Here is a 17,784-nt window from a genome sequence, read left to right as displayed (position 1 = left end):
AAAATTTCCTAATCAAACACTGAAAAATATTTCCAAACTAAGTTTCTATCACTTTAATATGTATTTTCACTTCTGCTGCGGAGATTTATTTATTTATTACATTTGTTCCTGTTAAGCTTTCACAACCTGGTTAAAATATCAAAAACAAAAGTTTAACTCGAAAAATGTAAACTTCTATTAAGAATTATTTTTCTGTCCTTTTTATATAAAAGCTTTTACTCTCTATGTAAAATGATAACCAAAGTAAAAAATATCCCTTCCTACAAACCGATTAATAACTTATTTCCCTTTCTGTTGTAGTTATTTATCTAAACATAAGCTTGTACTCGCCTGTTGCATCTCCCCTTTTCTCCTATTGACAAAGATAAACCGCTACATCTTCATTTATTAAAACGAACGAGCACACGACACGAATAACTCGAAACGGTTAAAATCCGCCATTTAATTTTTTACAACTTTAAACACTATTTTTGTACATTTATAATTAATATTTTTAAAAAATTCTTACAGATGAATGTTCACAAACACTTAATTAACATTTTTATATAAAATTCTTTTAAGTTTTCTTATTATTTCAATATTAAAACGCGTTTAAAGAGGACATTACTCCGAACCGACCGAACCGTGCGACAACTGAACTAAAACTACAAACTATGACAAGTGAAAGAAAACTATTAGCTGCCAACTAAAGAGAGTTCATGTGCAGCTAAATACAGTGAAAGCTTTTTTTAAGTTAGTTGCATTTGTATACGTTTAAGTTGTGAGAGATATTTTATTGGGCATGCGCATTATTAGATGAGAGAATTTTATTGTTATTCTATGAGTATTTTAAGAAATTTAATTCTTATGAGTCTGCCCCTTAATGATTTGAAGTTTATGTACGAAAAAGAGAAGAAAAGGAAACTTTTTGCAGCACTTAACTTTAAGTAGTGAGAGGTATTTTAATAGCATGTGCATTTTTATATGGGAAAATAATCTTGCTCTATATATGTATGTAATCTTAGTAGATTTTATTCTAATAGGCCTTCCCCTTAATGATTTGAAGTATGTATATGTATATACATATGTATGAAAAAGAGAGGAAAAGGAAACTTTTTGGCTAACACTATTTCCCTTGCATTTTATGTATACATTTTTTCTTAAGTATTAAAGAACTAAATTTATTTTAAAGAAAAAAGGAGATATTTAAAGTAAAATATAAAATAATATTTTATCAAGAATGTGCCATTGATGAAAGTTAATATTTGTGTAAATGGATGAAATACGAAATTTTTGGTACAATAACAAAAATGTACTCATTATAAACTCTCCAATTAAAAAAAGCTTTAATTAAATAAAAACTTGTCATTCATCAAATATCGATTTTTTATGAAAAATCTAAAATTGCCTGTAGATAGGTAAATAATGATCAAATCGAAAAAATAAAAAAATTCTTCGATTTTTATATGAAAAATCTAAAATCGGTACTTATTTATATCGATTTTTATATGAGAAATCGAAAGTTGACTGTAAACCCTTATATTGCACTCCAATTGAAAAAATAATGAAAATTTGTAATCATTTAAATATCGCTTATTTACTACAAGACTGTCATAATTCAAAAGAATCGTTTGGAGAAAAATGGCTTTGAATGTTTAAAGACGTTTTAATATTTATTAAATAACTTTTAAATAAATCAAAGAATTTAAAAAAATTAAACCAGATTCATATAGTATATGTTAATATATTTATCATCATATCTAGTAGTATTTGTGTTAATATTAGATTTTGTTTTTACGTTTATATTGAAAATTCAATCTCTCACGGCAAATAATGGACATTTGTATTAAAAATTTGATTAAAAGTATGAAAGACTTTAGTATGAAGCATGTTTTGTAGCTCTTAGTTAAAAATAACCGCATTTTGGATTATGTCAGTCTTGTAGTGAATGATCAAGAGTTAATTTTTATATGATAAATCTAAAATCGGCTGTTAATTCTTAAATTACGTTTCAATTCAGAAAACAATAAAAAAATCTATAATCACTCAAATATCCCATGAAAAAATGATTTTTCTATAAAAAACCCTAAAATCGGCAATGAAAATTTGTATGAAAATCCATTTTCATATAAGAAATCTAAATTCGCCTTTATATGATTAAATAGCGCTAAAAATTGATAAAAAGTGAAAAAGGCTAAAATCTAAAATCGACTTTAAATTATTAAAAAAATGCTCTAATTGAAGAGGAAACAAAAATCTGTGATTCTTTAAATTTTTATCAAAAATTTATTTTTATACAAAAAAATCTAAAACAGGCTCCAAAATAAATAACACTTTAGAAAATAAAAAATCTATGATCGCTCATATTTTCAACCCAAAATACATTTTTAAATGAAAAAATTTAAAGGAACCGAATGAAAAAATAGTAGAAATTGGTGGTTTGCCACCAAAAATACATTATTATATAAAAAATCTTAAAATCGCCTTAAGATCATTAAATAATTAGCTATTTGAGAAGTAAGCAAAAATCTGTCATCAAAAAATCGGGTTTTATACGAAAAATTGGCTATAGATCCTTATTTGACGATTTATATGTATATATAAAAAACCTAAAATTGGTTGTAAAACCTGGCTCTAGGTACTTAAATGGCACTTCAATTTAGAAAATAATGAAAATTTTTAATCACTTACATTTCCCTGCAAAAATCAACCATCAAATGAAAAAAACTAAAATCGGCTGTAGATCCTTAATATTTAAGGATTCACTGCTCCAGTTGAGGAAACAATAAAAATCTGTGATCTAAAATCTGCTGTAGATACAATTCTAGATAGAATTGAAAAAAAAGAAAAAGAAAAAAAATGTTGTATGAAAACAACTCAAATCGACGGTAGATCCCTATACAACGCCCAAATTGCGAAAATAGCTAAAATCTGTGATCGCTCAAATCTTCCATTAAAAACCTAAAATCGGTTGTAGATCCTCCAAATGAGAAAATATTCAAAATCCTCTCACCAAAAATTGCTCCAACGAAGAAAATAGCGAAAATTTTACACATTTTCCATCAAAAATCTAATTTTAAGAATTTTTAACAAAAATTGATTTTATATGAAAACAAGTATAGAAATCTATATTCGTCTTTGACGAATCTTATATAGCCTTCACTATGGTGAAGATTAATTTTGTAAAATTTAAATTTATTTGATTTTCCCGACTCTATATTACTATTGCAATAACAAAATAAAAAACAACAACAACGTCAAATGAAAAAATAAACAAAACAAAATACGCAAAGTAATAAAACCACATCAAAACATACGTTTTTTCCAATAAGCAATGTTGTTGTTGTTTTTATGTCAAAGCATGCCTTAGCAAGCTTTCAAAATGAACAATATATTAAACAAAACATTCCTTACTTCTTCAATATTTCTCCTGCAGTTTGAGATATTTGTTATTTTATTCCATCCTTTTCTTAGCTTGTCTCTAAAAAACTAACCTTTTTACCTTCTGACTAAAATATCAATAAGCAACAAAAGCAAAATTGTTTCTAAATTAATCTAACATTTCCTCTTTTATAACATTTTACTTTCCTGTTGTTGTTGTTTTGCTAAAAAGCTTTTACGCTCTAGCTAAAGTACCAACCAATGACCAAAATACCCCTATTAACTTAACTTTACATTTCCTTTCATTTATTACTTATTTTCCTTCCTTTTGTTCTTATTTATCTAATAACCAACAAATTTTACTCACCTATTTACTTTTCTCCTTCTCCTTCAAAGATAAACCGATTTATCTATTTAACGAACGAGCGCTCGAACGCACGACACAAATTACTCAAAACGGTTAAAATCCGCCATTTAATTTTTCACAACTTTAAACACTTTTTTCAGACACTTCTAGTTAATATTTTTTAAAAATTCCTACAGATAAATGTTCACAAACACTTAATTAACATTTTTATATAAAATTCTTTAAATTTACTTAATTATTTAATTAATTAAACGCGTTTAAAGAGGAGACTACTCCAAAACCGACCGAACCGTATGACTGCTGCAATGAAACTAAAATGTGCAACAGATTTAAAATGCTTATAGAGCTTTTGTTGTTGGTAAATCTTTTTATTAGTTAGTAAAAGGAAGAGAGGGAGAGTGCGAAAGTGGTGCTAACTATGGAGTATTAGCAAGGTGTTTGTTTTTAGTAGATAACTTTTAACTGTCATTTTTTTAATAAGTAACATTGACAGTGATAATGAACTAATGAGTTTGCGAAAAAACATAAATTTGCGTATTTGCATGCATTTGCATAAATACTCCTAAAGTGGGAGTGCGTAAATCACAAATGTACGGAGATGCCAGATAGGCAAATGTTTGTTTTGTAAGCGGGATTTATTATTTAACTAGGTTTCTTAGGGTAAATGCTTTTAGGCACTGTTTTAATAAAAAAACTATTATATTTTTTATTTTATTCTTAAAATACTTAAGAATTGCATAAATTTGAAATTAAAAATATTTAAATAATTACATTACGAAAAGTGAATTTACAAAATTGGACTATAGACTAGACTATAGACTAGACTATAGACTAGACTATAGACTAGACTATAGACTAGACTATAGACTACTAGACAAGACTATAGACTAGACTATAGACTAGACTATAGACTAGACTATAGACTAGACTATAGACTAGACTATAGACTAGACTAGACTAGACTATAGACTAGACTATAGACTAGACTATAGACTAGACTATAGACTAGACTATAGACTAGACTATAGACTAGACTATAGACTAGACTATAGACTAGACTATAGACTAGACTATAGACTAGACTATAGACTAGACTATAGACTAGACTATAGACTAGACTATAGACTAGACTATAGACTAGACTATAGACTAGACTATAGACTAGACTATAGACTAGACTATAGACTAGACTATAGACTAGACTATAGACTAGACTATAGACTAGACTATAGACTAGACTATAGACTAGACTATAGACTAGACTATAGACTAGACTATAGACTAGACTATAGACTAGACTATAGACTAGACTATAGACTAGACTATAGACTAGACTATAGACTAGACTATAGACTAGACTATAGACTAGACTATAGACTAGACTATAGACTAGACTATAGACTAGACTATAGACTAGACTATAGACTAGACTATAGACTAGACTATAGACTAGACTATAGACTAGACTATAGACTAGACTATAGACTAGACTATAGACTAGACTATAGACTAGACTATAGACTAGACTATAGACTAGACTATAGACTAGACTATAGACTAGACTATAGACTAGACTATAGACTAGACTATAGACTAGACTATAGACTAGACTATAGACTAGACTATAGACTAGACTATAGACTAGACTATAGACTAGACTATAGACTAGACTATAGACTAGACTATAGACTAGACTATAGACTAGACTATAGACTAGACTATAGACTAGACTATAGACTAGACTATAGACTAGACTATAGACTAGACTATAGACTAGACTATAGACTAGACTATAGACTAGACTATAGACTAGACTATAGACTAGACTATAGACTAGACTATAGACTAGACTATAGACTAGACTATAGACTAGACTATAGACTAGACTATAGACTAGACTAGACTACTAGACTATAGACTAGACTATAGACTAGACTATAGACTAGACTATAGACTAGACTATAGACTAGACTATAGACTAGACTATAGACTAGACTATAGACTAGACTATAGACTAGACTATAGACTAGACTATAGACTAGACTATAGACTAGACTATAGACTAGACTATAGACTAGACTATAGACTAGACTATAGACTAGACTATAGACTAGACTATAGACTAGGCTATAGACTAGACTATAGACTAGACTATAGACTAGACTATAGACTAGACTATAGACTAGACTATAGACTAGACTATAGACTAGACTATAGACTAGACTATAGACTAGACTATAGACTAGACTATAGACTAGACTATAGACTAGACTATAGACTAGACTATAGACTAGACTATAGACTAGACTATAGACTAGACTATAGACTAGACTATAGACTAGACTATAGACTAGACTATAGACTAGACTATAGACTAGACTATAGACTAGACTATAGACTAGACTATAGACTAGACTATAGACTAGACTATAGACTAGACTATAGACTAGACTATAGACTAGACTATAGACTAGACTATAGACTAGACTATAGACTAGACTAGACTAGACTATAGACTAGACTATAGACTAGACTATAGACTTTTTAAGTTTAAGTTTAAGTGATTTTCGAAAGTGGACCTTATATGGGAGCTATGACCAATTATGGACCGATTCGGAAAAAAATTGGTAGTGTGATTTATACATACACAAAACATATTCATGTCGAAAGCTTTATTTATCAGTGAAATATGCGCGTATGAGTGATTTTCGGAAATGGGTCTTATATGGGAGCTATGACCAATTATGGACCGATACAAATCTACGTTTGTAGTATGATTTCTGTTCATATTTTATTTATATATGCAAAATTTTAAGTTGCTATCGACATATTTGAGGAAGTTATTTACGATAAATCCATTTTCGGAAATATGTACCTTTGTATGGCGGCTATGGGAAATCTTGGATCCATTGTTTTGATTTTCAACATAAATAATCCCTGGGTAAAAAAACTGACGTGTGACAAAATTCATCGAATTATCTTTTGTAGTCTCTGAGAAAACGATATAAAAATTACGAAAAAAACATAATTTTTTCGAGGTAGTCTGAAATTTTTACTCATAACTTTTAACGTTGTGAACCGATTTTGCTTAGGACAACAATGAATGTTTTTGGTGAATTTGGTTTATTTCTTTTGCTTAGTTTTAACGTGAGCGTGTTTTAGGCAGACAGACAGACTGACGGACATAGCTACATCGACTCAGAATTTGATAAAGACCAGAAGTATATATACTTGTTTGGGTCTCAGATGAATATTTCTTGGTGTTACACACGGAATGACAAACTTATATATACCCTTTATCACCACTGATGGTGGTGGAGTGTATAAAAAACTCCATTTATTAAAAAATTTAACATACAGCATCTTTTTATAGATTTCTATTTAGGTAGTTATAATTAAAGCAATGGGCATTGCTTTGTATTTACATCTGGCAACACGCAATTTTTGCCAATGCCTTAATAGTGTTGGGCAAAGAATGTCAAAGAAAAATAAATAGTTTAAAATGGTACTTTTGGGGGTAATGCGAGTAACGGGTTTACAATTAGGAAATATAAGGGAATACTTAATATATGGAGCAAATTATACCCCATTTTCATTACAGCGAAATCAATTAGATTAGATTTCGAATCTTTCGCAAAATATGTACGGTTTGCACTTAATTTTCTTTTTGACTAGATTCCATTTTAAAAACAAATACAACTGAATGAATATAAAAACAAAACAAAATATAGTTGAAAATATGATATATATTTTGATATATATATGAATTTTATTTTTGGTACAAAATTCGGCAGTTAATTATTACATTTTATTTCAATTTTAAATTATTTTTCATTCATGTACTTTAAATTCTTTATTAAATGATCCATTTCATACCCTTCTTCCAGCTGACAATTGTACCCCCGAAATGGGCAAGTTTTTATGTCGCAACAACATCACCTGTCTGCCTCTAGATAAAGCCTGCGATGGCACACCAGATTGTCCCGATCGAACCGATGAATCATTTCGCTGTACAGCTTCCAATAGTTGCAAAAATAAAACCTGTCCTCCTGCCTCAAAATGTCAAATGATGCCACAATCGGGTCCCGAATGTATATGTCCAAAAGGCTTTAAACATTCTCTATTAGAGGATGTATGCATAGATATAGATGAGTGTTTGGAACAATATGGTGTCTGCAGTCAAACTTGTATTAATGCCCCGGGCACATATAGATGTACTTGTGATGAGGGCTATAGTTTAAGAGAAGATAATCGTACTTGTGAGGCACGAGGAGAAGAAGCTTTACTATTGTATACTACACAGGTAACGGTGATGGGTGTTAATTTAAGATCCATGAGAGTGTATACAGTGGCAAAGAATCTGACCAAAGTTATTGGAGTGTCCTATAATGGGGAGCATATCTATTGGACAAATATACAAAATGAAGGTGAAAGTATTGTTAAGGCAAATCCAGATGGTTCACAGCAAGAAATTCTGCTGACATCGGGATTAGATGCTCCCGAAGATTTGGCAGTAGATTGGCTAACTGGTAAGGAATTTTTAAGGGTTTTGAAAATAAAATATATTTTAATTGATTTTGATTTTAAGGCAACATTTACTTTTCGGATAATGTTATGCATCATATAGCCGTTTGCTCAAATGATGGCCACTTCTGTACAGTTTTGGTAACCGATGATGTACATCAGCCTCGTGGTGTGGCCTTGTGGCCTCAACGTTCTCAAATCTTTTGGACTGATTGGGGCATTAATCCCATGATAGCACGTGCCTCTATGGATGGCACCAATTCTATGCGTTTGGTAACCGAAAAAATTCATTGGCCCAATGGTATTGCTTTGGATATGTATAATGATCGTGTGTATTGGGTGGATGCCAAAATGGCCACCATTGAAAGTGTTCGCACCGATGGCACTGATCGTAGAATGGTGTTGGAAGAGATTCTCAAACACCCATATGGTTTGGCCATATTTGAAGATTATATTTATTGGTCTGATTGGGGCACCAAAAGTATTCATGCTTGTAATAAATTTACTGGGAAAGATCATAAAGTTGTAACGAAAGATCGCACGATATATGCTGTGCATATTTATCATTCGGCAAAGCAAAAGAAAATTCCACATGCCTGTGAGAGAGCTCGTTGCTCTCATTTGTGTTTGTTGGCAGAGAAAAATAGTTTTTCGTGTGCTTGTCCTGATGGCATGCAGTTGGGGCCTGATCAATTGCGTTGCATGAAAACTCATAAGAAGCAACGTTTGTTTTTGGGAGTGAGAGGTAATTTACTGGAAATGGAGCATACCACGTTTGGTCGTCATACCATTACAACTACTCATAAACTGGACATGTTTATTCATGAACTGGCTTATAATAGTGTTAATAACACCGTATTTGTGGCCGATAATTTCCAAAAAGTTATTTGTGAAGTGGACTTGCAAAGTAATGTGGTGAGAACTTTGGTAAAGGGAAATTTGGGCAATGTCACGGGATTGGCATTTGGTAAGTATCGGGTGAGAGATTTGTTATGGATTGTTATTGATTTTCAAGTTTCTAGATCATTTATCCTATAATTTATATTGGAGTGATTCCGAAAGACATGTAGTCGAGGTATTGTCACTACAAACAAAACATCGAGCTATAGTGGCATTCTTTGCAGGAGTTGAAGCTCCTATTGGTTTAGCCATTATACCAGAAGATGGGTTAGTTATCATTTAGGAAAAAAATAAAGCAGATTCCTTATATTTTATCTCGTAATTTTAGAACCATGTTTATTGCCTTAAAAGCTCGCTATATTCATATTGATCAAAAATCTTTGAGCGGTCTGGGAGAACATTCTCATGTCTTTGAGGATGAGCTAGGTGATGATGACATCAAATTTGTTACTGATCATGAGACCAACACTTTGTACTGGGCCGATAGTGATTTGGGACGTATATCATTTTCAGATTATCGCAATTTACATGCTTATACCTTCCGTGGTCGCTTGAAGCGACCCTATTCCATTGCCATAGTAGATGAAGATCTTTTCTGGACTGAACTCAAGTCGAATACCATACACTGGACTCACAAGAGTAATATGGGACCTTTAAAACGTTTCGATATAGAAGTCAATCGTGAGTTATACACCACACATTCCTTACCTACTCACATCCCCTTGGCGGCCAGTGTACCGGCTCCAACTGCTGATCATCCTTGTCAAAATTGGAATGGTGGTTGTTCGCATGTTTGTGTTACCTTGAGTAAATTTCTGGCTGGTTGTCTTTGTCCAGCTGGTTTGGTATTTAGAGATTCTACAAATCGCACCTGTATAGAGGCTTTGGATTGTGAATTCCGTTGTCGTTCGGGTGAATGTTTAACTCTATCGCGAAGATGTAACAATCGTAAAGATTGCCCAGATGGTTCAGATGAAGAGGGTTGTGATTTGGATAAGAAACAAAAAACGAAAGTTGTATGTCCGGTAGGTAAGTTTACATGCCACAATGGGGAGCAGTGTTTGGAGGCTGATCAACGCTGTGATGGCAAGAAACAATGTCATGATGGCTCCGATGAGGATCACTGTGAACATTTTGGTAAGTTGAAGAGTTTTTGCGGTATAAAATCATAAAAATCAATGATATGTTTTTCCCTTTTTTTCAGATAAATCCAAAAATTGCCATCGCCATCAGCATGTCTGTGACAATGGCAACTGTGTGGACTTTAGTGTTATGTGTGATGGTGTTAACGATTGTGGTGATAATTCTGATGAACAGAATTGTAAATTGGCTAAAGGTAAGGAGGCAAGTTTACGTCCGGTATGTGGCAAAGATATGTTTCAGTGTAATAGTGGCACTTGCATTGCCAAATCCTGGGAATGTGATGGTAAAATTGATTGCTCCGATAGCTCAGATGAACATGATAAATGTGGTAAGTTTTGGCTATTAATTTGCTTTAGCACAAATGTCCTTAAACTTGGATTTATTCTATAGGCGTTAAGGATTGCCCTAGTGATATGCATAGATGCCTTTTGGGACAGTGCATCGATAAACGTTTAGTATGTGATGGCCACAACGATTGTGGCGACTATTCCGATGAACTTAATTGTGATTTGATAACGGGCAAAAAGCGCAAAATGTCCTGTGGCGATGAATTGAATCCTATGTATGAATGTCCTAGTGATTCCAATATTTGCCTGGAACTCTCTGCCAAATGTAATGGCACGGCCGAATGTCCACGTGGGGAAGATGAAGCGGACTGCGGCAACATGTGTAGCATCTATGAGTTTCGCTGTAGGTCTAGTAAAGAATGCATACGCTCAGAATTTCGCTGTGACAATGAGAAAGACTGTGCTGATGGTTCAGATGAGGAGAATTGTGAAAGACATGGAGCCTGGAATGCTTCGGTGGGTATACAAACACATGAAAAAGCTTGCGGTCCTAAAATGTGGGATTGTCGAGATGGTGGTTGTGTTGATGAGTCACGGGTATGTGATGGTTTCGACGATTGTGATACGGGAGCCGATGAGGGTCCTTTGTGTAAAACTGCCTGTAAACCTATGGCTGGAAAAGCGCCCTGCCAGAATAAGTGTAAAGCCACCCCAGCCGGAGCAGTTTGTTCCTGTTTTAGTGGCTACAAATTAGATACAGATCATCGTTCTTGTATTGACATCAACGAATGTGAAGAACAAGATCCTTGTGCTCAAATATGTGAAAATAATCATGGTTCGTATAGATGTTCTTGTTATCCAGACTTTATGATGCGTCCCGATAAGGCCTCTTGCAAATCAATAGAGAGTGAGAAATCATTATTATTTTCCACCTACGATGAGGTACGCAGCATGACCGAACAGCCCATAATGCTGAAAGTAGCCTGGAAAGCTAATGATACCAAAATAAATGGTTTTGATTTAAATGTTAGAACACGTAAGGCTTACTTTACCACCGACAATGAAAACATACTGTACAAAGTGGATGTGGATACAGGAGTGATTAAAGCTGCGTTGGAGCTGCCTATGCCGGGCAAAGTAGCAGTAGATTGGATAACAGGTAAGTTTAGTTAGTTAAAGGTACTATAAAACTTATAATTAATAAAAAAACTCCTTTCCAGACAATGTCTATGTCATCAGCCGTTATCAAGTGTATGAGATTAAGGTCTGTTCCTTTACGGCCAAAATGTGTGGCACCATTTTGAAGGCAAAACCACGTGAAACTATCAAAACTCTTACCGTAGATGCCTACAATAGACGTTTATTTTTTGTTGTAGTGCAAACTCAAACATTTGGTTCTCACCGATCACGTATAGCTACCGCCAATTTGGATGGTAGTAAACGTGAGTACTTGCTAAACAAAGAAATGAGTTTCATTACCACCTTAGCCTGTGATCCCTACAAAAAGATGCTCTACTTTGCCGATTTGCATCAGAAGACCTTACACGGTATTAGCTATCGTTCTGGAGCGAGAGGTATACCCATTACATTGCTACAAAAGGGGAATATAATTATGCATCCCTCCGGTTTAACCTGGTATGAGAATCAAGTGTTTATTGTTAACCTGGGAGCTAAAGAATCCATACGTTGTTTTCTGTATGGCTCAAGAAAGTGTAAAGCCTTCAATTTGAATATACTCAATGCTGAGGATATACTCATAGATGGTGCTTCACGTCAGCCCATGAATCGCAATCCCTGCACAATGGCGAAATGTCGTGGCATGTGTGTACAAACTGAATTCAGCTACGAATGCATGTGTGGTGATTCCATAGTAAGTGAATCCAAACATTGTGATACCAACAATGAGATCACCTCCTCAGCCTTGCTGATACAACGTCCCGCGCCCTCAAATGAAGATCAGGGATCATCCCATATAACTGCAGTGGTTTGGTCACTGATTACCCTGCTGATCCTGCTACTCTGTGGCTTGGGGTATTTTTATTATCGTCGCAAACAGCAGGGACAACGTGATTTTATTCGTAACCTGCATTTCCAGAATCCATTGGCATCTTTCATACCACACAACGGCAGCAAAACAGGAACCCTGGACAGTGGACTCACCACAACCGGAACGGGCAGCTCATCGGGCACCACGGCTGCCTCATTCGAGGTCGAAAGGGAAAAGTTACACATTGGCTCATCAATTCAGAGATTTTTACGTGGCTCGTCGTCGTCGCATGGCTCGGAGATTTTGCTGGAAACCGCCAAGGTGGGTTTGCTGGTTATTCTACCCTTGTTACTTTTACTAATTCAAATTGTACTTTTATTTTTAATCATATTCTTTTGAAAAGCCCCATGAAGTATATGAAGTGGTCCCGGAGAAACAGCAGCAGCAGCAGCAGCCACGACGACCCGAACAATCACTCATACCGAATCTGTTGGTGGAAGATACCGAACACGATATCACCCTCGCAATTGGAGATTATGATGATGATGCGAGAGCCCGGCTTGTACCCTAGATGAATTGTAAATTCTTTAAAATATTTTTATATTTTTTTTATAATTTTATGTAATATATTTTTTTTTTGTAAATTATTATAAAACTTAGTTATTTTGTAAATTATGTAAAAATTAATTAGTTAAATGTTATGTAATTTAGTGTATGTAAATATGTAAGTAATAAAAAGTTATCTTAATTTCTTGGAAGAAAATTTTGATTTTTATTTTTGATATATTTCAAATTTCTTAAATTTCCCAAATATTTTGATAGATCTTCTAATGAGATAAAATTTCATGGGCGAGTTTTATAAATAAATATTTATTTAACTGTCAAAGTACTTTTTTAAAGCAATTCTCCCTTATTTAGTAAATTAAAGTACTAAAACTATAACTACGTACAATATCCCAAAACCCATCTTAATTTTCTACCATTACCAGAACAATGAACTGCGAATGTCTATAAAATTTATTATTCTCTTTAAGAGCTAATGTTTCTCATTTATTGAGATGAACAAAAACCTTCTCACCTTTAAGAACAACCAAGAATAGCAACCTTCTTTATAAACACATTAAAATCCTATGCGCAACACACCTACAAGAACGTTTTGACAGAAACTTAAAAAGGAATACTAACACTAAGGCAAGTTTAAGCCCACATTTTGACAGTTGATTGCAATTAGTTCTATTCTATTCTCACTTTCTAATTATTCTGAGCAAATTCTTGCTAGTGCGCATGTCTTAAAATAAATCCTCTCACTTACTAACATCTCTTTAAAGCTTCTCAACAAATTTTATTAGTTTTCGCGCAATATTCATACGGTTCGGTTGGTTCGGTTATTAGCTCCTGTGAAAATTATTAAAGTTCATAGAAATAATTAAAAAACAATTAATATTTAAACATTCGCAACTTAATAAAGTGTTTTTTTATTCATTTGTGTAAAAATCTATTTCAAAAGTTTAACAAAAACTAATATAAAGTGTTAACAAATCCAGCCTTTCATAGCCGACCGGTTGATGTGTTACCATCGTTTGTTTAATCGTTGTTATTTAGGGGTAAGAGAAAAAGGAACGAGTGCAAAAGTAAAGTGGTATGTAGTTGTTGTAAATTCTCCACCATAAATAGAAAACTAAAGAAATTGCAATAAATACTTGTTGAATCAATCGGTTAGGAAAACGGAACGGGGAAATATGTATATGTATGTGTGTATTTTATAATAACATATTTAGTGTTGGTATAGGTCAAGTAATTGTACTTTTGATATTCTCTCTTTCTGAAGCTATTGCGCATGTCTCAATATAATTTTCTCATTTGTAAATATGGCTTCTTTTAACGTATTAAAGAGTTTAATCGTGAAACTTGTTTATAAAAAGCTTTTATAGCCAAATACGCAACTGCATAATGAATTCTAATTGGCTGCAACTAAACAGGAATACCAATACAATGGCAAATGTTTTCTAACGTAATAAGTTTGTCTTCTATTTTCTCTATTAAACAAACTTGAAAATCTCTAATTCTAATCTAATTAATACTCTCTGAGATACAGTTTTATTAGTTTTCGCACAATATTCATACGGTTCGGTTGCTAGCTCCTGTGAAAATTATAAAATTGCATTGAAATAATTAAAAAAACAATTCATTTTTAAACATTCGCAACTTAATAACGTGTGTTTTTATTCATTTGTGTAAAAATCTATTTGAAAAGTTTAACAAAAACTAATATAAAGTGTTAACAAATTCAGCCTTTCATAGCCGACCGGTTGATGTGTTACTATCGTTTGTTTAATCGTTGTTATCTAGGGGTAAGAGAAAAGGAACGAGTGCAAAAGTATAGTTGTATGTAGTTGTTGTAAATTCTCCTACATATGTAAATATAAAACTAAAGAAATTGCAATAGGTACTTCTTGAATCAATCGGTTAGGATAAAGAAATGGGAAATAGGTGTATGTATGTGTGTAGTTTATAATAATATGTTTAGTGTTGGTATAGGTCAAGTAATTGTACTATTTAAATACTCTCTTTCTAAAGCTACTGCGCATGTCTCAATATAATATTTCTCATTTGTAAACATGTATTCTTTTAACGTATTAAAGAGTTTAAGAGTTAAACTTCTTTATAAAAAGCTTTTATAACCAAATACGCAACTGCATAATGAATTCTAATTGGCTGCAACTAAACAAGAATACCAATACAATGGCAAGTGTTTTCTAATGTAATGAGTTTTTAACGAACTTTAAAATCTCTAACTACTTCACTACTCTCTCAGATACATTTTTATTAGTTTGCGCGCAAGTTTCATACGGTTCGGTTGGTTCGGTTAATAGCTCCTAAAAAATTAAAAATTTTGATAGAAATATTTAAAAAACAATTAATATTTCAACTTTAGTAAATTTACGAAGTGTTTTTCTATATAATTGTGTAAAAATTTATTCCAAAAGTTTAACAAAACCTAATAAAAATTGTTAGCAAATTCAGCCTTTCATGGCCTACCGGTCGTTGTGTTTCCTTCGTTTTTTCATTAGTTGTTATCCAGGGTAAGATAGAAAGGAACGAGTGCTAAAGTAAAGTGGTATGTAGTTGTTGTAAATTCTCCTACATAAATAGAAACTAAAGAAATTTTAATAAATACTAGTTGTCAATCAGCTAGGATAAAGGAAGGGGAAATACCTGTATATGTATGTACATATATGTATATGTATGCATTTTATAATAACATATTTAATGATGGTATAGGTCAAGTAATTGTACTTTTAATATTCTCTCTTTCTGAAGCTATTGCGCATGTCTCAATATAATTTTCTCATTTGTAAATATGGCTACTTTCAACGTATTAAAGAGTTTAATAGTGAAACTTGTTTATAAAAAGCTTTTATAGCCAAATACGCAACTGCATAATGTATTCAAATTGGCTGCAACTAAACAAGAATACCAATACAATGGCAAGTGTTTTCTAATGTAATAAGTTTGTCTTATATTTTCTCTATTAACAAACTCTCTAACTACTTCAGTACTCTCTCAGATACATTTTTATTAGTTTGCGCGCAAGTTTCATACGGTTCGGTTGGTTCGGTTATTAGCTCCTGTGAAAATTATAAAATTTGATAAAAATATTGAAAAAATTATTAATATTTTAACTTCAGTAAATTTACGAAGTGTTTTTCCATATAATTGTGTAAAAATTTATTCCAAAAGTTTAACAAAACCTAATAAAAAGTGTTAGCAAATTCAGCCTTTCATGGCCTACCGGTCGTTGTGTTTCCTTCGTTTTTTCATTCGTTGTTATCCAGGGTAAGATAGAAAGGAACGAGTGCTAAATTAAAGTGGTATGTAGTTGTTGTACATTCTCCTACATAAATAATAAGCTAAAGAAATTGCAATACGTACTTGTTGAATCAATCGGTTAGAAATAAGTGGATATGTGTGTATTTTATAACAACATATTTAGTGTTGGTATAGGTCAAGTAATTATATTCTTTAGATTCTCTCTGAAGCTACTGCGCATGTCTCAATATAATTTTCTCATTTGTAAACATATCTTCTTTTAACTTATTAAAGAGTTTAATGGTAAAATTTCTTAATAAAAAGCTTTTATAGCCAAATACGCAACTGCAATTTGAATTCTAATTGGCTGCAACTGAACAGGAACACCAATACAATGGCAAATGGTGTCTATTTTTTTTTTTTTTAATAAGGTTTTATTTTCTCTATTAACAAACTTTAAAATCTCTAACTACTTCACTACTCTCTCAGATAATTTTTATTAGTTTGCGCGCAAGTTTCATACGGTTCGGTAGGTTCAGTTAATAGCTTCTGAAAAATTATAAAATTTCATAGAAATAATTAAAAACCAATTAATATTTTTTGTTCAGTAAATTTATGAAGTGTTTTTCTATATAATTGTGTAAAAATTTATTCCAAAAGTTTAACAAAAACTTATAAAAAATGTTAACAAATTCAGCCTTTCATAGCCGACCGGTTGTTGTGTTACCTTCGTTTGTTTATTCGTTGTCATTTAGGGGTAAGAGAAAAAGGAGAAAAGGAGTGCTATACTAAAGTGATATGTAGTTCTTTTAAATTCTCCATCATAAATAGAAAACTAAAGAAATTGCAATAAGTACTTGTTGAATCAATAGGAAAACGGAACGGGGAAATAAGTGTATGTATGTGTATATTTTATAATAACATATTTAGTGTTAGTATAGGTCAAATATTTGTATTTTGATATTCTCTCTTTCTAAAGCTATTGCGCATGTCTCAATATAATATTTCTCATTTGGAAACATGGCTTCTTTTAATGTATTAAAGAGCCAAATAGTGAAACTTCTTAATAAAAAGCTTCTAAAGCTAAATACATAACTATGTTATGAATTCTAATTGGCTGCAATTAAACAGAAATACAATTACAATGGCAAGCAGTTTTAATGTATTGGCATTTGTTGGCAATAGTTTAGGCTCTCTTTTAACTTCTTTATTGACAAACTTTAAAATCTCTAATTCAATACTCTCTGAGATACATTTTATTAGTTTGCGCGCAAGTTTCATACGGTTCGGTTGGTTCGGTTAATAGCTCCTGAAAAATTATAAAATTTCATAGAAATAATTAAAAACCAATTGTTATTCCAAAAGTTTAACAAAACCTAATAAAAAGTGTTAGCAAATTCAGCCTT

General features: G+C 32.2%; 1 protein-coding gene across 2 annotated transcripts in view; it reads left to right on the top strand.

Moving 5' to 3' along the window:
- LOC119608101 (putative vitellogenin receptor) overlaps positions 1-13,323 on the top strand; it is an 82,412-nt gene extending 69,089 nt beyond the window's left edge. The window contains exons 4-12 of one of the 2 annotated variants that reach the window (XM_037962370.1): positions 7,615-8,256; positions 8,316-9,218; positions 9,274-9,418; positions 9,480-10,288; positions 10,356-10,622; positions 10,685-11,740; positions 11,802-12,612; positions 12,677-12,889; positions 12,972-13,323. In XM_037962370.1, coding sequence (XP_037818298.1) covers positions 7,615-8,256; positions 8,316-9,218; positions 9,274-9,418; positions 9,480-10,288; positions 10,356-10,622; positions 10,685-11,740; positions 11,802-12,612; positions 12,677-12,889; positions 12,972-13,143 — 5,018 coding nt within the window. In that variant the 3' untranslated portion in view covers positions 13,144-13,323. Of the gene's footprint in view, positions 1-7,614; positions 8,257-8,315; positions 9,219-9,273; positions 9,419-9,479; positions 10,289-10,355; positions 10,623-10,684; positions 11,741-11,801; positions 12,890-12,971 lie in introns of both variants that reach the window. The other variant, XM_037962369.1, reaches the window with a different exon arrangement.
- The last annotated feature ends 4,461 nt before the right edge of the window (positions 13,324-17,784 follow it).

This window comes from Lucilia sericata, unplaced genomic scaffold (genome assembly GCF_015586225.1).
Source record: "Lucilia sericata isolate MDLA Ls3-8-SP2 unplaced genomic scaffold, ASM1558622v1 Contig000792F_arrow, whole genome shotgun sequence".
NCBI classification, from domain to species: Eukaryota; Metazoa; Arthropoda; class Insecta; order Diptera; family Calliphoridae; genus Lucilia; species Lucilia sericata.
The sequence above is the reverse complement of the archived record's forward strand: the minus strand, read 5'-3'. Positions and strand labels throughout refer to the sequence as shown.